Source organism: Callospermophilus lateralis, chromosome 6 (assembly GCF_048772815.1).
Source record: "Callospermophilus lateralis isolate mCalLat2 chromosome 6, mCalLat2.hap1, whole genome shotgun sequence".
In the NCBI taxonomy this organism is placed as follows: Eukaryota; Metazoa; Chordata; class Mammalia; order Rodentia; family Sciuridae; genus Callospermophilus; species Callospermophilus lateralis.
The window spans coordinates 13,364,644-13,392,611 of NC_135310.1; the positions used below are offsets into that span (position 1 = coordinate 13,364,644).

General features: G+C 38.9%; 1 protein-coding gene across 1 annotated transcript in view; it reads left to right on the plus strand.

Moving 5' to 3' along the window:
* Positions 1–11,650: 11,650 nt before the first annotated feature.
* The window catches only part of Ipcef1 (interaction protein for cytohesin exchange factors 1), a 65,724-nt gene continuing 49,406 nt past the window's right edge, over positions 11,651–27,968 (plus strand). Inside the window, exon 1 of the mRNA XM_076858107.2 lies at positions 11,651–11,809. Within this exon, the coding sequence (XP_076714222.2) occupies positions 11,651–11,809 (159 nt within the window). The remainder of the gene's footprint in view (positions 11,810–27,968) is intronic.

A 27,968-nucleotide genomic window follows, 5' to 3' on the forward strand; every position in this document is an offset into this window, starting at 1 on the left:
ACTGGAGGCCTATTTTTATGCGACAGGGTTTGGGTAGGTTTGACACATTTGACCTAATCACATCCCAAATTATGCTTCATTTCCACTAAACTAACATTTACTGAGCTCTACGTGTAGCACTGCTTGGCTCTGGGGTGTGAACACGAGCTGAGTCCCACCGCACAGCAGAAGGAATGTATTTTTAAGGCACTTTGGTTGCTCTTAGCCTGATAGTTAGTTGTTGGGGTTGGTGTGCTCAATGGTACTTGGAGTTCAAGACTAAGTTATAAGTATTTGAAATTGTACTGTGTGTAGCACGGTCCTTTTTTATGGAGCCGTGTAGTTCATTACCTAATAGCATTATTTTCTCTCATCAAAAGGAAACAGTGGAATTTTCAAAGCTGAAGGAGCACAGGGGACCTACGGTGCTAACTCACCCGGTTCTACTGCTGCTCTCTCTTGAACATTTCCCTGTCTTCACAGCCACTCTCGCGCCTTCCCTCTGCCTTCATACCTGTTCCTCTCCAGTATCCTCGTCATGCAACTACTAAATGGATTTTCTTGAACATAAATAAGGCTGATGGTGTCCCTTACCCACTCATGCTGGCTCCATGGCCACCACTGACCTTCAGATGGCTTCTCAGTTCAGAACATGACTTACCGGCCCCCAGTGAGCGGCTCTACCACTCTCACAGGTTCTGCCCTCCACTCTGGGGCTGATCTTCCTGAATCGGACCTGTGTTGCTGTATCTGATCCTGTTTTGCCCGGGGTCTTTATCTTTCAAGTCTGCCTTGTTCCACTTACTGATCCTTCCCTGACTGCCCTCTCCTGGCTGAGTGGCCTCACTCCTTTTGCCTTTTTTTTTTTTTTTGCCAGCTTACCAAGGGCCGTCCTTGTCCCCTCCACTGGAAGCTGTGAGAGCTTGCCAGCCACTGAATCTCTGATTCTTGGAACCCAGTATTGGCACAATAGGTGACTGCTGAATAAACAAAAAACATAATTTATAGATTGTGGCCCAAAAGAAACAATAATGGATCAACCTTTAGAATTTAGCTTCTTGGGAAAACTTCAACATAATTTTTAGATTTGGTACAATCCTTAGATATCTCCAAGAGCCCATTTTATGTAGTTCTTGATACTGACCAGACGTGCATTCCATGCATCATACTATAGTGATCACAAATTAGACTAATTACTATTGTTTAGTTTTATGGTTAGTTTTTCATTAAAATAAACACATGAATGAATTAATCAATGATTACTTTCTCTAGTAGTAAATCTGATTAGAAAATTTTAAAGTCTTAGATTTTAGTAACAATGTTTTATCTAACAACAGAAAACAGCCTGAATTTAAGGATTAAGGAGATCAGAGGGAATGAAACAGATTGTTTCTTTTACTGTTATTCGTAGTTCTTTTATCCCAAGCATTTAAATGCTCTTGTTTTCAGAGATGGTGCTAGTGGAGAAGAAATATTGGAATCATCTCCAATAAAAGCTTTATTGTAGCATTTTCTTAAGAATTCTTTTAAATAAAATTCCTCCTTTAAACAATGCCAGAAGATAAGATGTTAAATGGAATTTTTCCTGAAGCAGGTATTTATACATTGAAATCATGGCCCCCTTTTTCGGTTTTCATGCTGCTGAGCAGTTCAGTGGCTGTGAGTGCACCTGTATGTCTGCCCCTGAGGTTGGTCTACTTGCTGCTGTCCGGAACATCCTTTGTGGGAGAGAGTGGCACTCCTCTCACCTGGTACTTCCTGCGTTTGAATCACAGAAAGCTTGACATGCGTTATTCACAAAACACGCATTGCCTGAGCTCTTCCTGACTACGTGCCGTGAACAGCCCAGGCATGATTTCTGCCCACATGAAACCTGCTCTGCTCCCAACTCCATCTCTTGTGCTCATGGTGTGAGCCTCAAGGAGGTGGTGGTATTCAGAGATGAAGTGAAAACTTTAGTTTTTCACGTGTCAAATCAACTGAAAAGAACTGAAGATTTGGCTGTTTGTTTCTTAGGTTACATGAGCATGACCCTTTGTTGAAATAACTGTGCCAAGGTGGTCAGCACAAGTCTGACACACTCAGGAGACTGTTGGGCATATCTGCTTTCATAAAGACTTCAAGTGAGAAGGATGAGATCCATGTGGGGAACAGACACTGGCAGGGCTGGGAGGGTCTTGCTGGCTGTAACTGAAAAACTTCTGTTCCCATGCCGCCTCACCCAGGCATGCTATGTTTCTTGGGTTCCAGATTCTCAGTATTTGGAGGGTACAGGGGATACAGGGTGCTGGAGAAAGGTACTGTGATTTTATAGCCAAGAGTGTTTTAGGTAGAGCTTTTGTTCAACAAAAGTCCATTTTACCTTCACAGAAATACCAATAGCTGCTGTCCGGAACGTCCATGTGGGTTCAGGTTTAATGTCAGTCAATGTCAGGGGATCTTCCATAAGGCTGTACCAATCTGGGGTGAGAAATATATTGGAGAAACTTTTATGTTGCTCAACTTTGCTAATGTCATTTGCTAGTGGAGGCACTTTGTAGCTCTGAGTAATCAAGTAAAAGCTATCTATGAATTTCTAGATACTTGTCAAATCTCTACTCTGTTCCAGGTTCATAGGAAGGCAGCATTCTTACTAAGAACGCTGTAGAAAGCAAATCTTAATATAAGATGCAGTCTTTTTGTCCTGCCATGTGTTAGACATTGGGCTGTGTGCTAGATTTTGAGGGTGTGACATATTCAAGAGCATCAATTCTATCTTGAAATCTTGGTCACTTGCTGAAGCATTTTAAGCAGAGTTGTAATGGTTCATAGGTATGTTGCTTAGGTTGTTGAAGTATTTGGAGGGTACAGGGGATACAGGTGCTGCACTATAGATGGGGAGACCAGGAATGTGATAGTCATTATTTAGGAGAGAATGAGGAGGACCTGTCTAAGGCAGAAATGATGGAGAGGAGAGGGAAGAGAGATTCAATAAATATTAGGGGGGCAAAATAGACAGGGGTGGTGATTGAGTACGTGAGTGAGATAGGGAAAGGTTACAAACAAATATGTACCACAGTGCACCAACATAGACCAATCAACAGATAAGTTATAATATCTATTCCAGCGGCAACAGCAAAGCACTGTGGGTAAATAGAAGACAGAAGGAGCAGAGTAACATATAGTTAAACAATAGACTTAGAGTCTGACTGGCCCAAATCCTTGCTTTGGCTTTGCCACGAGTTGTGTGTGATCTGTGGGCTAACCACACTGAGCTGAAGTTCCTCATCTGTAAAAAGGAGGTTAAAAATAGTAATGAACATGAAGAGCTTTGGGAGATAACATAAAGCACCATTACGCTGACCATAAGTAAATAACACTGAGTGAACATAATGTTATTATAGGAGCTTACTGCCTTCGATAGTCAGAGATAGCTTCAAGGTGGAAGTGGCATTTGACATGATCTCAAAGGATAAACATTAACTTGGTGAAGAATGGGTGAAGGAAAAAAATTCTAATTGTTAAAGTGCCTGATATTTCTACAGAATCAAGAAAAGCTTAAAGTGCTAAAAGAGCAAATCGATGTTTGATGGTCTGTTGAGGACAGTATGGGAAGGGATTGAGTTAATATTTTGATTATGATTTTAGGATGGACTCTTGATGAAATAGTTGACTTCCATTCAGGGATGGTCCTGTGGGCTCATACTTTGGGTGCTCCATTCTTCCTCAAATGTATAGTAATGATAAACAAAGAGAAACCGAAAACCAAGAAGGCAAAGTTAGGTTCAAAAACATACTAACCATCTCTGAGGATTGGCAATGAAAGGCAGTAAGTAAGACTGAAGCCCACTGAAGGGCATCTGGTCTGGAAACAGAAAGTAGTTCACCTCCTGCTGTAGGCTAAAAATGCCCCACTGAATGTGGGGAGAGCTAGGTCCGCTCCTTGATGACAATGGTGAAAGGGTAAAACCTAAGAAGAGAGCCCAGTTCCTAAGCCACTGCTTGAGGTTACACATTCAGCCAACTGTGGACCTAGGAAGGAAGGAGATACAAAACCAGGAACTAAACATACTTTCCTGCTGGAATATAAAAGATTCTGAATGCACCAGGGCATGATTGTAGTACTAGTTCTGCATTAAGTAGAGGTAACCTTCGTATCTGTAAAGAGGGAGGAGGGAAAGAGAGAGAAAGGAAGAAAGAAATTCTACATACTTAAACTCTGCTATGGACTAAATGTTTGTGTCCACCCCGCTGCTAAATTGTGTACTAAAGCCCTCATCCAATACCAATGTAATGATATTGGGAGAGGAGGCATGTGGGAGGTAATTAGGTCATGAGGGTGGAAGCCTTATGAATGGTATTTGTGTCCTTATCAGAAAAGATCACAGAGAGATGATTTTCTTCTTGGTCATGAGAGGATATAATAAGAAAATAATTGTCTGTAACTTGATCTTGGATCCATTCTCCAGAACTAAGAGAAGTAAATATTTGTTATTTAAGGCACCCAGTATATAATTTTGTATTTTCCAGCCCAAACTAAGACAAATTCCAAAACACATTAAAAAATAATGCCAAGAGAGTCTAGGATAAAAAATTAGAAGATAACTTCATTTTAAATTAATAAGAAATTTAAATACTGACCAAAAAATTAGTAATGAAATTCAGAAAATCTTTTAACTATTTTAGAGTCTTTTAAATAATTTGGACCAAATGAAAAAGTATAAATGGATTTTTTTGTGGTAACTAAAACTTTATTTTATTTTTTATTTTATTTTTATTGTTGGTTGTTCAAAACATTACATAGTTCTTGATATATCATATTTCACACTTTGATTCAAGTGGGTTATGAACTCCCATTTTTTGAAAAAGTTCTATAAATAGTAGAAAATCAGATGTATTCCTGGATATAGAAAGTTTAATGGATGGCATAAGCTCAACATTGGAAACTTTCAAAAAGAATATTAGTGAAATATTTTAATATATTAAAATGTTAAAATTAAAAAATATTTTTTGGTTGATAGAATAATTTATTACTAATTTCTGATAGATAAATGATAATAATCCTAACATTTGAATGGAAAAGTAAAAATCTAGACTACAGTAGCAAGAGCATAGACAATAAAGAAGGAGTTAAGATGTGATGATCTATGCTGTATACATGATAAATTTAGAAATATTAAAGCAGAGAAATAGAATGTGACAAAAGAGAAGAAAGAGATAAAATAAATTAAACTGAAAATACAAAATACAATTTACAATAAATGTAAATAGATTAAACTCACCTATTAAAAGACACAGATAATCTTGTATTTTTAAAGACATCTACACATATTCTTATGCTGCTTATACAAGAAATAATAGAAACAAACAAATGAACAAACCACACAGAGAGGTTAAATAAAAAGATAGGAGTACAGAGTTATATAAATTAAATAGAGATATAAAAGATTTGGGAACCATAACTAAGAACTTTGAGGTTTATAGAGAATTTAATGATATTTGACTACGTAGTAAGTCACAAATAAATGCTAATGAATTTCAAGAAATATCATAGAGATCACATTTCCTGAAAATAATGTAATGAATTTAGAAATCAAACAGAAAACATTTTTTAAAAGTTTCCATGATTCCACAAACCTGCAAATACATTTGACTATCTACTATAGACATAAATATATGATTTAGAATTGGAAAACAGGGAGATATAAGTAAAGTAGAATTCAGAAGTTAATTTATAGCTCTAAATGTATTAAAAACAAAGAAAAAATGAGGCAAACATGTCTAGAAATTAGAAAAAGAATAACAGCAAATTCTAAAATTTAAGGAGATATGAATAATAAGAACAGAAACTGTCAAAGAGAGAATTAAAAAGAGAAACAGGATGTATAGGGAAGGAAATCTGAAATTATAAGGGACCAAAACCAAAATTGAAAATATTATGTTTCAAGAGGGACTATAAGTAGACTAATTTGAAAGCAATTTAGGAATATCCAAAAAGTTAAAAGATGCACATACATATCTTATTACTATGCAGTTCCATTTCCAGATAAATATGCAATCCAGAAAAACATGTATACATGCACAATGGGAATTCTAGAGTTGTTAATTGCAACATTGCTGTGATAGGGCAAACTGTAAAAAACTTAAATGAACACGAAAAGATAAATGGATCAACAGATTGTGACAGTTTTATTTATGGCAGCATTGAAAGTGAGCTAGAGCCACATGCATCAACAAGGAAAAATGTCAAAACAATAACAAAAATTGATGGTCTATATTAATGCTATTGTTTTAATATTGTTAAAAAACTGTTTATCCATACGAAAATGTATGGGAATGAGGAATTCAGGTTAGTGTGACCTGGGAAAATGAGAAGGAAATGGAAAAGGGAGGGAGTTCACAGAAATTATAATTGTATTTATATTTTACTTCCTTAAAAATAATGTCAAACCCCAAGCAAAATGTAGTATAAAATAAGTCAAAAATTGCTTTCCAAATACATATTTGTATCTTATTGTGATAATGATTTTAAGCATAGAAGCTTGGTTTTGGAGGAAGCAAGTGATATTCTCCATCCTCTAGCACTGAGACTTCCTACACATTTATGTTTCTTGTTCAGTAAAGATTCTTGATGACTAGTCTGCAATGTTATTGATTTCCTTATTTCCCATTGTTCCCCAACCCATTTACCAATGAAGATGTCTTGCCGAGATGTCCGATGCACCTTTTCTTTTGTATTAGCAGAATTTGATGGTCTCAACCTACTATTTTCTTCAACTTCTCCCCTGTCTCCAGGACACCCTTGCTCCTGATTTTGTCTTTGGCTGTTCTGCTTAGTGCTCCTGATGGGTGCCTCTTTTTGCTTCTCTGTAATATGTTGGTCTTGAAGCCTTTGTCATCTGTACATTCTCCAAGTGATCTCATCCAAACCATGACTTCTACTACTTGTCTCCATTATTCATTACTAGAGGTTTTCATTTCATATTGATGTATTAACAGATATTTAACATAGTTTTTTAAAATAACAAGCAAGTTTTAAAATATATTATCACAAGTAAAATTTCACTAATCAAAAACTTTACTATTCCCTTTAAAAATGTGAATTCAATTTTCAAAGAAGGAGGAAAGGAATTTGGGGAGAGGTCAGGAGTTTATGGAGAACAGGAACTCTTTAGAGCTCAGGAATTCTTGTGGCTTGGTTGTTAAAGTACTGTTAGTTGAAATTGTCAATGATGTGTAGAATTGTAATACAGAAATTGGCAAATGTTATTAATCAGAGCTTCTGCAACCAGAAAGCCCATTTGCCAGTGTATACTGTATAACTTTTGCTAATGACCTGAGTCACAATGACAAACCATCTTATTCTAAACTTTAACACACCATGGGATAAATAGTGCCTGCAAGATTTAACAACTAAACTAGTTTATAGATTAGAAGTCAATACTACCTGTAACTTGGGTGTTGACTCCATTATTTAATCAAAGGAGAGTCCTTGGTATATTTCATTCTGATTATTTAGTATATTTCTGTGTTTTTGAATGACTAGTGGCCAAATGGAGATTTTGAATCATTTCTTTAAAAAATAGAGCAAAAGTGTATTTAAATAAAAAGAAAATAAACATTTTTAAGGAGAGTTCCCCCCGAATTTTAGATCCAAGTTAGGGCAGATGTAGGTTTTTTTTTTTTTTTGTTTTTTTTTTTTTTTTTTTTAAACGAATCTGTCTTCTATTTTACCTACAAACTGGAAAATAATAGTATGGGGAAAATATCTTATTAGGCTCTGAGTATTTATGGTGATAACAAATTATAATTCCCCTCTTGAGAAACTGTCTCAAAATTCAGAGTTTGTTGCTTACTTCTTTCACTTACTTAGTGAAGAAAACCACATTAAGATCTTGAGACTGACTAGTTAGTGGGTTCCACTTCCTGTTGTGAGGAGGAAAATTATCTTAGACTCAGTGAAGTTTTCAAAGATTGTTTTCATCCTCTCGTTTAACCAATTTAGGTTTCAAATTCACATAGATCAACTGAAAGCGAAACCCCTATAATGTGTTATTTCTATAATATGCACTCTGTCTCTGGCCAAGGGAAACCGTTTAAACAGTTAATAAAAATTGGTGTCAGGAGGAGTACTCTCTGAGCAGGGCTGACTCCCAGTACTGCCTTCCTCTTTCAAAGAAGGCTGCCCAAGGTGCTTGCTTGGACTAAACGCCCACTCTGTCTGAGGCTGCATTTCCCTGCTCCGGACTCTCACTTCTCACCCCAGCCTGGGCAAGAGAATAGACACCAAGGTCGGTCTTGGGCAAAACTGAGACAGAGCCCACAATTTAATTTGGGACCTAGGGTTTGATGGAGGGGGCTGGAGAGCCCCGGGTCTCACCTGAGCCCATGAGGGATGGGTGGAGGAGACCCACTGGGGCCCAGTGAGGAGCCATGGAATGCATGTTGCTCCTGCCGACCTTTGCAGATGCTATGACTGATCCCTAGGGATTGCCTCACTTACTCAGCTGGTTCCCTTTAAGGTGCTCTTTTTGTTTGAAATAATGTAATTTCATTTTATTCACCTGGGGCCCAAGCTCTCTAGAAATGACTGTGGTTGACTGTCTTTTCTCCTGGTTCCTCTGGTTCTTGGTTGTTTTAATTGCTCTCCGGGGGCCTCCTGCATCCCTGATTTTCCATCTGTTACCCACTATTTAAGTTCACATGTTCTAGTACTGGCTCTCGGGTAAGCTTTACCTTCCCATGCATTTTGGGCAAAAATATTTTGTCTATAGGCACTAATTGGGTTTTAGTAATAATCTCAGATAATTGGCATATTAAAAAAGGGGCTGGGGCTGGGGTTCAGTGGTAGAGCGCTTGCCTGGCCTGCGTGAAGAAGCACTGGGGTCGATCCTCAGCACCCCATAAAAATGAAATAGTAAAACAAAGATATTGTACCCACCTATAACTAAAAGAAGGAGGATGATAGGGATTTTAGACCAAGAAGCAGACATTTGGGAGATACTTGTGAAATAGAACTGAGACTTGGTCCTTTCCATGATACATGCTTAGACTTTAGTAACATGCTATGAATGTCACATGTCGGTCTTCGATTAAAAGTTATGGCAAAGAAATTAATCAATCATTCCTTTTGAAAAGGGAACATTCATAAAATAAAGAGCAGTATTTCCCAGGACATATATTTCCCAGAAAATACAACTTAATTTGAACTTTATCATTGCTGAAGGAAACACAAGTGATACTAAAAAAATTATGAGATTTTTTCTTATTAGATATGAGGTATTTGTTTATATGTTAATGATAGAATATTTTATTGCACTTACTCATATAAAGTTATGTTTTTTAGTTAGTGCATTTACACAACTCTTTTCAAATCTGTTTGAGAATTATAGGATTGGAATTCTTGTAAACATCTTGATTTTACAAATAAGGAAGCAGATTCAGAGGGATTTTTCCCTGTGTGACACAAACTACTCATTATGACAGCCATAATTGATTCTGGGCCTCTAGATTTAAAAATACTGTGACATTTCCACTGTATATCATACGTGCTTTAAAAATATAGTAGAACCATATACAAAAACTATTAGAGCAATAGTTATGTAGAATACTAGAAGGTATAGAATAATATAAAATGCCATGATTACCAACTTTAAGAACTATTTTTCAATTGTATGCTTTAAAATTTTTTGAATTCACAATTTGCACAAAGGCAAATTAATTAAGCTCGAATAAATTCAGCTTAGATATTGTAGAAGGAAAATGAAATTTCCTTAAGCAAAAATTTTCTCTATATTCGCACATGCATATAGACATACACCATTGAGAATTGTTTCTTTTGAGGTGTTTCCTAGTTTTGATGGTATTCTGGTAATACATGGGTTGTTTAAAATGTGTTGTGAAAAAAATATGTGTATTTCAAATATGTTGTCTTATATCTGATTTGAATATTGAAGAGTTAGCACAGAAGAGAAGTTGATAACAAATTTTTCCTCCATAAAACGTGAGAAATATTTAGAGCTAAAGACAGAATAAGAAATTTAATCTTAGCTTAAAATAAAAATTTCTTGATAAGGGTCACTGAGTGCACACCAAAAGATATATGAAATTTCTTTTATTATTCTCATTTTTGTGGTATGAGGTATTGAACCCAGGGATGGTTAATTGCTGAGCTACATCCCCAAGCCCTCTTAAAATTTTGAGACAGGGCCTATTTCCCAGCCTGGCCTGGAACTTGACATCCTGCTGTCTCAGTCTCCTGAGACACTGAGATTACAGGCCTGTGCTATTGTACAGAGTTGAATTTTTTTTTCCTCTGGGGTATTTAATTCATATGGTTTAGGTGTAAGTAAAATCATGTGATAGTGGGACCATGAATTTAGACCAGCATGAACCTGTAATCGTTTGAGTTGTCTTCCTTTTATAAATAATTTTTTCCTTTTTTTCTTTTTTTTTTGTGGGTATTGGGGATTGAACCCAGAGGTGCTCCCACTGAATTACATCCCCAGCCCTTTTTAATTTTTAAATTTTGAGTCAACATCTCTCTGAGTTGACCAGCCTGGCCTTGAACTTGTGATCCTCCTGTCTCAGCCTCCAAGTGGTTGGGATTACAGGTGTGAGCCACTGTGCCCTGCTGTCTTCCAGGTATTTAAAAATGATCATTTTTAGAAATGATGAAGAATATAGTTTTCCTTATGTCACAGAAAATTAAAAGGGGAAATATCAATGAGTTCTTAAAACTTCGGTGAGCACTGTGCTATCAGAACTGAAGTAGTAGTGAGAACTGCCTGTGGGTGGAAACAGGAAACATTAGTGATAAATGCCGGTTACATTTTTTTTTCGGGTTCAGCTCAATGTATATTGATTCTAATTAGCACATTTTGTGCCTCAGCTACTGGCTCCCCTTTAGCTCTGCTCGGAGAGAGTTTTTTTTAGAATCCACCCTGCTCATAAACACTGCCACCTCCTCCCTCCTTCTCTCTTTACAAATGTTACAACACAATCAGAAATTTCCTCTTTTCTTTCCTTCCAGCAGTTCCAGCAGGTTCCCTTGCGTCAGAAGCCGAGGAAGAAAACTCAAGGTAATTAGATCTCTTTTGTTTCTTTAATCTCTTGTGTGCATGAGTGTGGATTTTTCTCCCCGATGCCTTGTTTGGGATCAGATTTTTGTCTGTCTGAACGTTAATATCAGGAGGTGGATGACAGATTAATTTTCGATCTTAAGAAATGACGACATGCTGTTCACTTGGATTAATCCCTCGTGGTATGTCAACAGAGCTTAGAAAAACTGGCACCGGTCGGGGAAGTGGCTGTGTCGCTAGGTGAGGTTTAACCCTTCCACATCTATTGCATAACTACTGCTATCATTGTTCAAAGGAGCTGTGACAGCAACGATGTCCCTGCCAGCCTCCAGATGTTCAATTTTCAACTTATTCTTGGTGAATAGTATTCTTAGAGCACTACTTGCCTATTAGTCTCACGGCGTCTTTGCCCCATGTCTTATGCCTTCTGGGCATCGGATGAATGTTTAAAAATAAAACAAACGATTTTTCTTTGCATTTATTTTGCATAAATCTTGGTGGAAAAAAAAATCCAACTTCTAGGAGGTATACCACGAAAAGTTGATTTAGGGTCTCACATAAATCGGGGGGAAGACTTACCTGTCGGTGTAATTATTGCAGGTTTTTTCACCATGAGTCGGAGGAGGATATCCTGTAAAGATCTGGGACACGCTGACTGCCAAGGGTGGCTGTATAAGAAAAAGGAAAAGGGGACTTTCCTGAGCAACAAATGGAAAAAGTTCTGGGTGGTGCTGAAGGGGTCCTCGCTGTACTGGTACAGCAATCAAATGGTGAGTCCTCCGTCCTCCCGCCCCAGCCTCTTTACAGACGGGTGGATTAAAGATTTTGATTTCTGGGATTGGGAACATAGCAAATAAATAAGTTACAGAAACCCTTTCTGATGCAGTGAAAAATGTAGGTGATCTTGTTGTGTTTTACAAAGGAGAAAACCATTCTGCTTGACCACTTCTTGGTTGGGGAGGAAGGAAAGAGGGGATCCCAGTTTATATCCTTGCCGAAGGAGGCTTTTGGGTTCTATCAATGTTACTGTTCCATGAGAGATGAGGGAATTTTCAGGATTCACATGCCCATGTAAATCACTTTATAAGGGAACTTGACATGGCTAAAGTCTCCACTGAAAAAGCGTTCAGCCTTTCCCTCTATCAAGGATATGAACTGATTGGGAGCAGAGAAGCTGTTTCTATTTAGTTTCCCCTCCCATCCTTCTGACCTTTGCTATCCATCGGTTTGGAACTGCTGCCCTCCGGGCCAGTGTTGTGTTGGCCACTGGAGTCTCCTGTTCTGTGATTGCATTAAACCACTCATGTGTGGACAATGCCGGATGAGATAGTCACCTAATTTATCCTTTAATAGGCAGACACAGTTGTGGTCGGCTGCACAGGCTGGTTGTCTGCTGCTGCGAGGAGAAGGAAAGAAAGTTCTTGTTAGAGGGTGTGCTCATCTTTCATGGCTGGAAACATTTAGAGATGCTGATGTTGTCCCATATGGAATCAGTAGACTCTTCCAGGTAGGACTTCTCTCCACTGACCCCGGTGAAGTCCATTGCTGATCTCGAGGGAGCTCAGCCTCTTTGTAAACATGAGAATGGATGTCATTTAACCAGTTAAGGGAAAAGTACTCAATAGATTTTCCATAAGTCAGAAAAATTCTATTTATGTGTTGCCATTCTTTTAAAATGTGCAAGCCCATCTCTCTGAACAATAGCGTCATGGAGCATGTAACTTAACAAATGGGAAACAGGTGCTGCATATTGTTTGTGGGCCAGCTTTTTAGTGATAAATTTACCTTCATTGGCCACTAGTCAAAATACATTTGCATAATCAAGAAAGAAACAAAAATAAAATTAAAAAAAAAAAACTAGCCAAAAATTTAAATTACTCAGATAATTGGGCACCTTCAAGGAATTGGTTAAATTGGACTCAGATTCAACATCAGTGTCCTGGAGTAAGCACACTTTGCTGGGCTTCTCTCTGCACCCCTCTTTCCAGGATGATTTCTTTGATTTCACTCCATGCACAGCATGGTACAAAGCTCACCATCAAATTCTACAAAAATCCACTTCTTTATGCATTTGATGAATTATCAAAGATTTAGGGCGTTACCAGAGACAGCCTCTGGTAGCATGGACAGCCTTCTACGCTCTCCTTTCTCTTTCCTGTCTCCTTCTTCCCTTCGGGACCCATCTTGTCTAGCATGGAATAGTTTTAGCTTTTCTTCTTCAAGAAAAGCTGGGGCTGAGGTCTTGTCTCCTATCCTGAGGAGGGTTTCCTACACAAATACAGCTTCCTTCATGGGAATTAAGGGTAGCATAAGTTTTTTTTTTTTTTTCTTGTTTCTTACTCTTTTAGGCTCTTGCTCTTGGGTGGTTGTGGCAAGTGGTGGTCATCTGCATCTTTCCTAAGATGAGGGGACTTCCTGATTAACCTTTTAACAGCTCTGGGGAACTTCCAAAGACTGTTGGATAAATGGGGTACTGATGCTGCACAGTGCATCTATGGGAAGTAAGGAAGCTTCATTGGAACTGTAAATTCATCTTCTCAGATTATTCAGCAGATATGTTCTGGATCTATCCCTGTCTTCATAGACTTTAAAGACAGTCCCTCTGAAACCCCATGTTTATAGATTTGACTCATTTGGCTTATGCTTTCCTTAGAGGAGCAATGAGTTACCCCCAGGCTTTAGCAAGCCTTTCATATTGTAGGTATCAGAATGTCAGTCTTCCTCAGGGGGCAGCAGCATTGTCTGAGACTAGACTAAAGAGAGGGCAAGGTCAGAGCTGCAGACCCATGTAGGCACCTGTCCTGATTTGTTTTTGTGCAAATGCCAAAAGCAGTACTCAGGTTGCCAATCATGTCCTCAAATAGAGTTAGATTAGCAACATCATGTTGAGAACAAGCTTGACAATAGGTGGCCAGGAAAGTAGCAGATTAAACTTATGGTCTACAACGGAAGGACCCTTCCCTAGGAGAATTACCACCCCCCCTTCTCTCTGTCTCTGTCTCTGTCTCTGTCTCTCTCACACACACACACACTCCCTGACATCTTAATTATATATGTGTTGTGGGAAACCCTCAATGAATACTTAATTAGCAGTCATATTGTGAATATCAGCTGTGAAATAAGAGTCAAGCACATGCCTCCAAGCTAAGACATTTATTTACTTTCTGCCACTTGAAGAACTCAGGTTCAACAGAGTTGCTCCTAAGGCATCTAAATGGAGAGCGAGCTCTTCTCCTGTTTTCCATATTTTCATTCTTGGGGGAGGGCCAGCCCTGTGATGTGTGACTTCTTGACCTCATAGTAAAAGCCACCTCCTTAACAGGATGTGGGCTACATGCCGAGGGAGAGTCTAGGAACCTTTATATTCGCTTTTATTTAGTCATTAGAAACACCCCCACAGGCAGTAACTAGTCCACATTTTTGAAAGTTGGGAACATTGAGACTCAGAGCAGTTGTTTAAATCGCCCCAAGTCCTATGGGTAGTCAGTGGAAGAAAACAGCATCACATTCAGGCCCCTTGATTCCTAACCCCCGATCCTCGTGCCCTGCCAACCTGGCTGCATCTGGGGACCAGGACAGAGGACATGATTAGGAGCACCTGTTCCTGCCTTCAGTGGGGTTCTGGAAGAACAGGGCTAGAAGTGAAATCTAGGCCAGTTCTCCTGTGAAGTGACGGTTGATCCCACTGGACCCCTTTGCTTGTCCCTGTTGGTCCCTACACTGCCTGAGGAGACCACACTACCCCCTCCCTTCCCAGGGGTTTTGGTGTTATTGTTACCCAGTGACCAAGGCAGAGCGTCCCTTCTTCTCCCCACACTGTGCTGCTTCCAATTGCACTAGCCAGACTTCCCTGAGAAAGGTCACCTGGCATATTTTGCCTCAAGTTCCCTGTGCTTAGACTGTGATACAGCACACAGACTGCATGCCAAGTCTCGCAAAGCCATATGTACGTTTAACAGCCATGAAAACCCCAGCTGCTTAAAATCCCGGAATTAAAACGCATACTCTGGTCTCCCCTTGCCCTTAAGATAAAGTGCAACTTCACTTCCTGTGAAGCAAAGGGATTCTCTTCAGCTGGTCCCTATCTTCCTTTCCCACACCTCCCACCCAACCCCAGGCTTCCAGACAGGACTTTGGATCCCTCTCTCCTGGGCACCAGCTCCCACTGAGACTCTGCACACGCTTTTTCTGTGCTTAGAAAACTCAGGTCTCCAGGTCCTGAAATCTTTCTTCAGCCCAATTCCATCCAGCTGATTCCTCCTCATTAGTTAAATTTTAGCTTAAAAAGCGCTCCTTCTACATGGACTCACCTAATCTTCTGACCTGAATTTTGTCTGCCTCTGTCTGCTTCCTGAGCATCTCTATTATTTTTGTAATCACGCTCATCCTTGCTGTTTTTCCATAATTGATAATTATCTATGTAGGGCAACTATGGATACATCTTCAGCATCTTGCTCAGTATCTTACATTTAATAGGCACTTGGCTAAAATTGGTTGATTTCATGCGTGAGAATCAGGAATCATCAGCCTTTGCATTGCTCATGGGAACTGTGAGAAATGGGACCTCACAAACAAGGGCTGCTTTTGAAAGCAAATAATTTTCTAAGAAGGGTATCTCCAATTCTGTTCTTAAAAACAGATAGAGGGAAAGGTTCAATTTGGAATTTGCTAGAAAGGCCCAAGACTTCCCAATAGGTCCCACACAGCTGTTCCTGTTTTATCCACACTTATTAGGAGTTTTGAGAGGTAGAAGGAAGGGGGATGGGCATCCCCATGTGATGTGATGGAGAACAAAGGAATGAAAATGTAAAGAACTTGTGCCAACCCACTGTGTTAAGCATCATATTGAATTCTCATAATAACTGAGCAAGGTAGGTTTTTATTATTTCCATTTTTCAAGTGAGTTTACTGAAGTCCAGGGGAAAGGAGGAACTTGCTCAAAGCCTTATAAGAGGTAAACAGCAGAGCTGGTATTAACACCAAGATCCTCCATCACCAAAGCCAGACAGCATGGCTTTCTCACTGAGAAGTGACCCAGGGCAGGTAAATGAGGGCCTCGGCACACAGGGTAGGGACGTGGACATTATCCAGCAGGCAGTTGGGAGCCATTGCATATTCCAGAGCTGGAAGTGAAATTGGCACATGAAAAATACAATGTAGCGAGCGGCCAGGCTTTGGGAATGAGGGGACTTTGAGAAAGCCAGTTAGGAGAAGATGAAGATGAAGATGCAGGCATTCAGACACAAGCTTCTAGACTGGAGTGTCCATCGTGAAAATTTGGGACACGGTTTGCTAATAAGAAAGAGCGACATATGGAGAGTACTTGGACATAGGACAAAAAAATTGAGGCTAAAGTGAGACCAAATGATTGCCAAGTTTTGGAGCCCAGGGAGGCTGGGAAAATAATATGAAGATCGAGGAAGGAAGAGTTTGGGGTTAAAATACAGAATTTCATTTTAATTCATTTGTATTGTTTATTTGGTTTATTTCCATTTTGTCCATTATTTATTTGTATAAAATTATTAGATACCTGCATTTTATAATAAAGTAACTATTTATTGATGCCACTTGGGCTGTTGTATCAACAATTCAAGGGAGCCCGGGAGCCCCTGGGCGCATCACCTGACCATTTCATGAACGTTTGTGGGAACCCGATGAGGTTTGTGGGTGCGTAGCTGGTTTAGTGCACAGTATGCAGGCTTTTCAGTTCTTTGGGAATCCAATCTGCCTGTGCAGATGTGACTGTTTCTTCTTGTCTGGATGGCTCTGTGTGTCTGTAGAGTCAAGTGACTGCGTCTGTGTCACCAGCTGCGCATGCAGAAGATCTTAGATTTGGAAAGTGTTTTCCTTGGAACCAAGTTTATGAGAATCTTTATAGCAAAGCTCTTATCCATTTTTAGATTGGGCAGAATTTACCCTTGTTGAAAAATGTTATTTGAAAACCAGAATCTCTCTATTCATGAGATGACTATCCTGAAAATTTCAGTATAGAGTGCCTTTCTTTGAACTGAAGGGGGTGGGGGGAAAGAATGGTTTAATTCTCCCTGAGAAAGAGGCTTTTAGTCTTCTGTGCCTTTTATCCATAATCATGTATTAGCATACATTTTGGAAACATGTCTGAGTAAATTTTCCGTAGGTTAGAACAAAATTTAATTTTTCTTCTTTTATCGACTACAGTGTAAACACCTGAAAACATATTTTTGTGTGATCTGCATTGTATTTGAAGACTAGAGGTTATACATATACAGTAGGTGGCAGAATTTTTAAAGGGAATTGCTTACTACTTTATTTAGCTATCAATTAGTTATGTAAATTATCTAATCAAAATATTAAATATTATATACTTATCTCTCGATATGTTCCTATCAAAAGGAGAATAATAGGCTTCTAATTCATCTGAACTCTATATTCATTGCCTTAGCCAATCACCAGTTTCTGAGTGTATCTTTAGAAATTCCAGTGTTTGAAAATGTTCAATGAAAATAATTCAAACCAATTACATGAAATTAGCGAACTGTCCGCCAGCCTAGAATTCATGTTAGAAAGGAGGATGAGAAGCAGAAACATTGACAGGCTAGATGGGATGCGCCAGTAGCTGCCAGTGAAGAGTTGACCTCAAAATGATGATTCATGGATCAAGACTTATTTGTCTCTCTGTAGAATTTAAAATAAAATTGCCTTCCATTCTAAAATCCTTTAAAAGAGCAAACAGGAAGTGAATACACCACAGCTCACTAACCTAAATCTGAAGTAATATGTATTAAATTTATTTATGTATAAATGTATAAATACTAATGTGTATATATAAATGTTAATGTTTACAAATATTCATATACATAATATATTGACACAGACGTATAAATACGTGTACGTACACATTTGTAAAATTTCTTTGCTCTTTTAAGTAAGAAAGCAGGAAGGTGGATTTTGCCATCATGTATAAGGTTGTCTGTTGTGCAGATTCGAGCTCTGCACTTTTTCTCTTGAAGTTGGGAATCGCTAGGTCACTGGTATAACTCTATGCATTCATTTTCTTATAAGTAAACTTTGACCTAGAACTCTCTCTTTATACAATTCAGAACTGCTTTGAGAAGATCAAATGGAGACAAAGGCAATATAAAAACATCAAAGGAATGCATACAAAGAGAAGCACTTTTATGTTGGCTTTAGAAGAAATAGGCTTGCATAAGTATTGTGATTTCAGGATGCAGAGTAGTGCTAAGGATTTCAGGACACTAGAAATGGTTTCCCTTGGTGGCTATGGCCTACCCTGTGCTGGGAATACTAAAAATAGGCCTACTACCCCGTGCAAAGGGTGACTGTAAGCCATAATACAGGGAGGCGGCTGGAAGACATGGGGTATTCTTCAACACAGTGCTTCCCTTGCTGGGGAAGAGGGCAGATAATACATGACTTAGTGGTGGCGTTTCAGGAGTTAGCACATTTCCCAAGCATGGAGTGAGGAGTGACCCATGAGATGAGCTGAACTTTTGGTTTGATTTGAGAATTTCCCTGAGAAATCTCTATCTGAAGACTTACCAACCCCACTGAGGCGAATGCTTTCAAGAGCCAGGGCAGATGCTTCTGTGGACTAGATAGCTGAGAAATCACTGTTGTCCCACTGCTGAGTTCCGTCTTCCAGAGAACATGCTTCAACAATATTTGCAAAGGAAGCTATGCAGTGGAAACTTCAAAAAAACTAAATGGAATGTTTTTAAGGGTGCAGAATTTAGGGGAACATTTTTGAAATAGTGTCTTCAAAAAAGACACAAGGAAATGGCATGCTGTATCTGTTGGAAGCTACCCCTGGGCTCAGCACCAGGACAGGTTTTTAACCTGACCTTGCAGCCAGATGTGTCCTCATCTGCCAAACAGAAGCATAAGTAGGTGCTGCTACCTGGGAAAGGGTCAGCGCTCACCAAGGGCACGTGAGCCGCTGACACTCTTCCACTGTGAATCTTAGAAAACGTCCTGTGCCAGATGCGCTTCCATTCTTTTCTGACACACAATGACTTTAGGGCAGTAGGTGCAGTTTTTAAAAAGTTCCTTGTTTCAAAATCATGGATGAAATACACACACTATGAAGTTTATCATATCCACCATTCTTTTTAAATTTAATTTTTTAATTAATTTTTTTTTCAAATTTATATGTGACAGTGGAATGCATCACAATTCTTATTATACATATAGAGCACAGTTTTTCATATCTCTGGTTGTATACAAAGTATATTCACACCAATTAGTGTCTTCATACATGTACTTTGGATAATGATGACCATCACCTTCCACTATCATTTCTAACCTCATGGCCCCTCCTTTTCCTCCCACGCCTCTGCCCTATCTACAGTTCATCTATTCCTCCCATGCTCTTCCTTTCTACCCCACTATGAATCAGCCCCCTTATATTAGAGAAAACATTTGGCATTTGTTCTTTTTGGGATTGGCTAACTTCATTTAGAATTATCTTCTCTAACTCCATTCATTTACCTGCACATGCCATGATTTTATTCTCTTTTATTGCTGAGTAATATGCCATTATGTATAATGCCACATTTTTTTTTAACCATTCATCAACTGAAGGGCATCTAGGTTGGTTCCATAGTTTAGCTATTGTGAGTTGTGCTGCTATAAACATTGATGTGGCTGTGTCCCTGTAGTACACTGTTTTTAAGTCCTTTGGGTAAGACTGAGGAGTGGGATAGCTGGGTCAAATGGTGATTCCATTCCCAATTTTCCAAGGAATCTCCACACTGCTTTCCATATTGGCTGCACCAGTTTGCAGTCCCACCAGCAATGTATGAGTGTACCTTTTCCCCCTCATCCTTGCCAATACTTATTGTTGTTTGTCTTCATAATAGCTGCCATTCTGACTGGAGTGAGATGAAATCTTAGAGTAGTTTTGATTTGCATTTCTCTAATTGCTAGTGATGATGAACATTGTTTTATATATTTGCTGATTGGTTGAATATCCTCTTCTGAAAAGTGTCTCTTCAGGTCCTTGGCCCATTTATTGATTGGGTTGTTTTTTTGGTGTTTAGCTTTTTGAGTTCTTTATATACCCTAGAGACTAGTGCTCTATCTGATGTGTGAGGGGTAAAGATTTGCTCCCAAGATGTAGATTCTCTGTTTACTTCACAGATTGTTTCTTTTGCCGAGAAGAAACTTTTTTAGTTTGAGACCATCCCATTTATTGATTCTTGGTTTTAATTCTTACACTATAGGAGTCATATTAAGGAAGTTGCAGCCTAATCCCCCATAATGGGGCCTAATCCCCCATGATGGAGCGTCTGCTTTTTCTTCTATTAGACACAGGGTTTAGTTCCTAGGTCCTTGATCCACTTTGAGTTGAGTTTGTGCATGGTAAGAGATAGGGGTTTAATTTCATTTTGTTGCATATGGATTTCCTGTTTTACCAGCACCATTTGATAAAGAGGCTATCTTTATGTTTATGTTTTTGGCGTCTTTGTCTAATATAAGAAAATTGTAATTTTGTGGGTTAGTCTCTGTGTCCTCTGTCATATTCACCTTTCTTAAGGGTACAGTTGAGTGACATTGAGCATGTTTATGTAGCTGTGCAACCATCTCCAGACACCCATCTCTAGAACTCTTCATCTTGCAAAGCTGAAACTCTGTACCTATTAAACAGCGACTCTCCATTCCTTCTCCTCCCCTTTCCTGACAACTACACTTCTGCTTTCTGTCTCTAGGAATTGATTGCTCCAGGTCCCTCACGTAAATATAATCATATAGCATTTGTCATTCTGTGACTGGCTTATTTCACCTAGTGGAGTGTCCTCAAGGTTCATCCACTTTATAGCCTGTGTCAGAATTTCCTTTTTTTGGAAGGCTGAATACTATTCCATGGTAGCATATTGCACATTTTGTTTATCCACACGTATCAGTTGCTTTCTTTTCCCTTTGATTTTTGTCAATAATGCCTCTGTGAAGATGGACAGACAAACATTTCTCTGAGACTCTGCTTTCAATTCTTTTGGGTATATACTCAGAAGCAAAATTGCAGGATCACCTGGTGATTCTGTTTTTAGTTTTTTTTAGGAACTGCCAGACGTTTTCCACAGTAGCTACTCTACATTTCACCAACAGTGCCAGGAGCTCCAGTTTCTCCATGTCCTCACCAACACCTACTTATCTGGTTATTTACTTTTGATAATAGCCATCCTAATGAGTGCAAAGTGATATCTCACTGCAGTTTTGGATGGCATTTCCTTCATGTTGAGTGCCATGAATGTCTTTCCCAAGTGCTAATTGGCCATTTGTATATCTTCTTTGGAGAAATACCTTTTCTCCATCTTTGAATTGGATTTGTTGTTGAGTAGATGATTTTTTTCCCTTTAGAATTATTTTATTAAATCATAAATATACCACAGCTTTATAGCTCTGCACATGCACTAACAATTTTTAAAGGAAAAATGTTATGTCTTATTACATAAGACATGATCCTGGCTAATAGCTTTTCAAAACTTTGAGAAAAACCTTGAAAAAGATTTCACATGTCACTTGAAACTTACAAATTTAGTGTTATCAAAGAAGGAGTGCTTCTACACTGTTACAAAGATCACTAGAAAGAGACAACAATTAAAAAGCTAAGACACTGTTTCAGAAGCATTTTTTTTCCTTACAATCTTTCATCCACAGTAAGGTAATATTATTTAATAATACAATCCATTCACAAAATGGCTCTCTGCATTTGCTTTGGTGTCTTCTGGCATATCACTGCCTGTTTGTGTATAACTGATAACAGTTCCCTTAATATTGTTATTTTGATGATCTGAAGCTATTCTGTTACCTCTGGGCTCTCATCCTCTCTTATTTATACAGTGAAACCAATGGCAAGGAGGATGAAGCTCAGTAACTCCTTCCACCATAACCTCCACTTCCTCCACTTCCTCCTGCACCATAATTTTCTCCAAAATATGGTTCCCCCATGTTCCTGCTACCACCAAAGTTTCCACTCTTCATTGGACCACAGTTAGAAGGTTGCTGGTTATAATTCCAAAATCAGCACAATTTCCACTTCCATAATGTCCTCCTCCATTGTTGTCCAAACCACCTGGTTGCCATATCCAGGTCCTCTTCCACTATATCCTCCTCTTCCTCTTCCATAACCAGGGCAACCTGCAACATTGCCACCTCCAGGTGACTATGAAGAAGCTATTTGTTGGTGGAATTAAAGAAGATGAAGAGAAATACCACCTGAGAGATTAATTTGAAGGATATGGAAAAATTGATACCATTGAGATAAATTATTGATAAGCAGTCTGGAAAGAAAAGAAACTTTGGCTTTGTTACATTTAATGACCATGATCCTGTGGATAAAATTGTATTTTAAATGATCACAATGCAGAAGTAAGAAAGACTTTGTCTAGAGAAGAAATGCAGAAAGTCCAAAGCTCTAGGAATGAAAAAGGAGGCAACTGCTATTTTGGGGGTTCCCACTGTGATGGTGGTGGAAATTTTTTGGACCAGAACCAGAAAGTAACTATAGAAGAGGATTTGATGGATATGGAAGTGGGCATGGATTGGAGATAGTTTGTGAACTTTGCTAAAGCATCTTGAAGAGATCTGAAAGTTCCTGAAGAATTTGAAGATTAATATACTTTGCGTGAAGGCAAGATGTGTATATCCTCATTGTGATTTTAAAAAGAATTACAATTTTTAAAGTTTCTTAAACGGTGTTTCTTTATTCATTCTTCCTGATCTTGTTCTAATTGTGGGTGGTAGATGTGATTTATTAGGTGGATATATAATTTATTCTGTAATAGTGAGATTTAAGCAAATGTCTTTGAATTCACTTGACACTTGCTCTTTTTATGTATTACCTCTAAATTGTTTCTCTCTTTTCTTTACTTTTTGACTCTTGAAGAGACCAGCATATGTAGGTGAAGATGTTCATATTTCTGGGGTTAACAGTTTCTAAGAGAGCAGGTGGTAGCAGAAGCTCGCAGGGGTAGCATGTGTGCTATGCTGAGCACTTCACACTATGGAGAACTCTCACATACAGTTCTTTTAAATTGTGAAATGTCCACCTTAATTGATTTTGAAAATGACATTTCTAGAAGTAATGACTACCTTCGAATTTCTGACTACCTGGAAGTAACACAATTTCAGTTATGATTCTATAGGGAGAGAACTGAAGAAGCTAAGTGAGTCAGGAGAGCTGAATTGCCAGTCACAGAAGAACATGCCAGCTCCTCTTGGTCACCACTTATGAGGACCTAATGTGATAACGAGGGAGTCATGTCCTTGGGTAATTTTAGGAGGAGATATTACAGAGCAGGTGGGTTATTTATTCTGCTGTGGGCTTGGCATCCTGGCTTAGATTTCCCAGAAGCAGACCCTGAAGAGGATTTGGGTGCACGTAGTTGATTTGGGAAGACGTCTTGAAAATAGAGTCATCCTGTGGGATATGCAGAAAACTTTTCCAGGATGTCCTGGAACTCTACCATCCTTGAATCTTCAAGCCCTCATATATGATAGTGTGGTATTTGCTTACACATCCTCCCCTATGTCATGTCTAGGTCATTGATAACAAAATAATGTAAATGCTGTTTAAATAGTGTTTGTACTGTATTGTTGAGGGAATAATGAAAAGGAAAAATTTGCACATGTTTAGTACAGATACCATTTTTTTTTCCTGAATGTTTTTGATCCATGGTTGGTTCATGGTTGTATATGGAACCCAGAAATCTGTCAGGCTGACTGTATCTGCAGGAAAAAAAGACGGTCAAGAGAGAGGGTGGGAAGGAAACTAGTAGACTCTGAGGGTGATTGATGCTTACTCATGTTGGGAACTCGGACAGCTTGTGAGAGGCAAGAGCTGGGGAATTTATACACCAGGTTCCATCAGCCATCAGTGGAGAGCTCACCCTGAGCACCTCTGCATGGGGGAAGGTGGGACGTGGGCAGCCAGAGAAGCCTTCCCTCAAAGGGGTGCAGGTGCCAGCAGTGGGAAGCCTGGCCAGGGGACCTGGGTGGCAAGGACCAGGGGACCTGATTGGGTCCCCAGCAGCACCTGCATGCTTCAGAGCCCTTTCCCTCTCTCCCTTGCTGGAGTCTGCACATCCTCAGGACTGTCATGATTGTCATCAGCAGCAATTTGGGTCCATTTTTATAATTAATACCCAGTCTCTGGGATCTATAGGAAATTGGGCCTTTCTGTTTATTAGCCAAAATCATTTATCAAACGTTTTCTATGGAGAATATCTATGTTTATGCATTTGTAAAAGGAAAGTCTCTGAGGATCAAAATTATGTTCATTGTGTCTTATTAGATAAACTCCAATGCAATACTGTTGTATTAAAAATAGGCCCCGAGTAATGTGTGAAGAATTTAGCAAGCTTGCAAGCATTGTTATTCTCCAAAGAATTTCAATTTTTTCCAACCGTTTAATCTGATGCAAAGATGACAAAGGAGAGCTGAGTTGCAGACGCAGTTCTGCACAGGAAGAGCTGTTTAGTGACAATGGACTGAGTCAGAAGGCTTATTTAAGGTCACCTTTCTTTTTCTGAATTGTTCCTTCTCTTTTGTTTTCTTTTTCTTCCTCTTATTTCCTATGGATTAATGATAACAAAATCTTCTTTTTATATAGCTTTAACAGATTTACGGTATTAAATACATTCCATTAAAAATTCACCTACTCAGTGTGTCATTAATTTGAGAAGCTGTTTATATGTGCTTTTTCATTGTGAGGACACTGACTCAGAGAGGTGAGGTGTTCTGCCTGAGATCACACAGTAAGTGACTGGCATTGAGATACTCTGACTCCAAAGTCATGGTTCTATTTCCTGTGCCAAGCATTGATCACAGATTCTTTTATCCTCTTATCACAGCTCTTGGTTGAGACTGAAGAATTTCTTTAGTCTCATGTGTAGAATTAGTTAGTTACTGGGGCCTGGTCTGAGTTCTATAATTTTATTAATATGCAATTTTCCCATCTGATTACTACGTTGGTTTGGTGCTCTAGGTTAAAAACCCATCCGTTTCATGAGTTCCCACACTCAGAATAGGATTAGTGTCTCTCCAAAGGCTGTGCATAGAACCTCTCTGGTTTATGTTGAATGCTCAGTTAAGGCTAGCTCTTATTTGATGTTACTCGGAATTATTTTACTTCTTAGAAGAATTTCCAGGTGTTCCCAATACCAGGCCTACTTCTATCTGGAAGAAAAAAAAAGTCCTTTTCCCCCTTGCTTCCCATGTAGTTCTGGTGACAGCCCAGTCCTAAGCAGCACAGCTCTCTGCAGGCAGAGTGACACCAGGTGAAGGGAGATCCACTTGCTGTTCTGATCCTTGTCCTTCCTTCTCTGAAAGGAAGAGGGAGATGACTGGCTTAGGAGAACCAAGCGCTGCGATGGACTTTACTGTAGGAGAGAAGGAGGAAGGCTTTGGAGGCTGTGCAGAGAAAACACCACCCAAACTACCCTAAACGATGATAACATTGTCCTTCCTGGAAGTTCTTAGACAATATCCCACTAACTGTGAATGATCAAAATTCTGTGCTCTCAGGTCTCTTGGAATCATTCTTATTCATAGGGGGCGTGACACATGTTTACATTCCGTTAATTTCTTTGTTTTCAATTTGGGGAATTGCTTCTTTTTTCTGATTTTTTAAAAAAATCAATCATTTACCCAATTCCAAATTCAAGGCTGTCTAACAAGTTTCAGCCACATAAATCTTGCCTTTGTGTCTGTTCCTCTACCTTTTTCTTCCCTTTCTTCCTATTTGTTTTGGGTTTATGTTTTTCATTGTTTGCTTTTGTAAATACAGACACGTGTGCATGTCAAATGACACGCTGTTCTCTTCTTCCATAAAACATTCACCTACTCAGTGTCATGCTCCAACTTGCCTCTTCTCCTCCTGTGACCGAGAGCGCCTCTCTCTGTATAGATATTTTTCCTGGTTATGCCTTGTGTGTGGATTCCATTTATCATAGCAATGGACATAAATATTAAAATCTAATGTCCTATTTTAGCTACTTTCTAAAATGCTTTATTTTTAGAGCATTTTAGGATTATAGTAAAATTGAGCAGAAGATTGAGAAATTCCCTATTTCCTCCCTGCCCCTACGTAGGCATAAGCCCCGTAGTCACTATCCCCACCAGAATGCTGCGTTTGTTACAATTGACAACCTACCTTGACCTGTCATTATCACCGAGAATGAATAGTGACATTGGGGTTCACGCTTGGTGAACACTGTGGGTTTGACAAATATATAATGACATGTATCCACCATTATAAAAATACAAAGTATTTCACTGCTGTAGAAAGTCTCTCTACTCTGCTATTTAAATATTAAAATTTGATGTCCCATTTTAGTTAATTTTAAAAAATGTCTGAAGTGTGACAAATTTCGTATGAAATATTTATGTCTCGAATTCCTGTAGCCCAAGCTTGAAACCTAGTTAAGCTAAAACCATTGGATATCAGGAATATTGACTCACTGGTGTGTCAAAGTTCAAACCAATCATATTCAGCAAGAAGAGGGCAAAGACATCTTATTTTGCCTTTTTCCCGGTATCACTGAGAGCTCAGAAAGAGAGATCTTATTCACATGTTTTTATTTATTCCCAAATTTTCTTGCATTTCAGGTTTTTTAAAAAACAGCTTCCTTGAGGTATGTTTTATGTGTCATAAAAATCTACTCTATTTAAATGTATAATGTGATTGTTTTGGCAATTTTACTGAATGATGAAATCATTATAATAAATCAATTTTAGCTCATTTTCGTCATACCTGTAAGATCCCTCATGCCCATTACAGTTAATCCCGTTTTCCACCCAGGAACTTGCTCTCCTGATTTCTGTCTTTATGGATTTTATGCAGATGGACTCATAGGGCACTGTGTGCTCCTTTGTGCCTTCACTTAGAACAATAAGGTACAGCATGTGATCATTGTTTGCTCCTTCCTGTCATTAAACAGTGCTTGATTGTATGAACACATCACACTGTTTATTTATCAGTTGATGACTTTAGGTTGTTTCCAGCCGTAGGCTACTATGAATAGCACCGCTATAAATATTTGCACACAAATTTTTGCGTGGGCACGCACTTTCATTTCTCTTGGGTAGATACCTGGGAGTGGAATTGCTGGGTGTGCGGTAATTATATGTTTATATTTTTTAGAAACTGCTGAACTATTTTTCAAAGTGTCTTCTGTTGCTCATTTTAACACTTTCTTTATTGTCAAAGGAAAAAGATAATTGTCCCTAAGGCTTGATCACTCTTAAAACTCCTGTATTCTACAAGTATTGAACACCTATCTTATTTGTAAAAAAGAAGTATAAATGACACAATTATTTTTTTCAAGGCACCCACACTCTATTGGAGAAGCAAATAATACTCAGATAAGTAACTTCAGGGAGAGCAGTACTGTAGGGAAAACCCATCTGTGGTGCAGGAACCCAGGAGGGCACCTATTCTAGGCTGCGGGAGCAGGACAAAGGACTTGAAGAAGGTCCCACCTATGTTGAGTCTTGGAAACTTATCAGAGTGAAGAAAGGGCTGTGTGGCCCAGGCTGAAGCAGGCCCCTGTCCTGCGCACACTCTGCAATTCCTTTACACTGACCAAATTCACTTTTTTTCCCATAGGAATTATTGTCTACCAGGTGCCTTGTAATTTATGTGTTTACACGTTGAGCTGATTGTCTCTTTCCCTGAGAGCAGGGGTCTCTGATTTGTCCACTGATATATTCCATATGTTGGTACAGTACCTGGTGTGAAGGGGGCACTTGATCCATATTTGTTGAATCCGTGAGTGTGTAAAGCCCCGTAGGTAAATGAGAGCAGAATGTTTAGAGGAGATATAAATATAGGTGATTCATGACATGAGAGAGGTTATCAGCACCTTATTCCATGCCCCCCATCATTTTAACATGAGCAATTTTGATAACAGTGAGAATTAATGCTTCCTA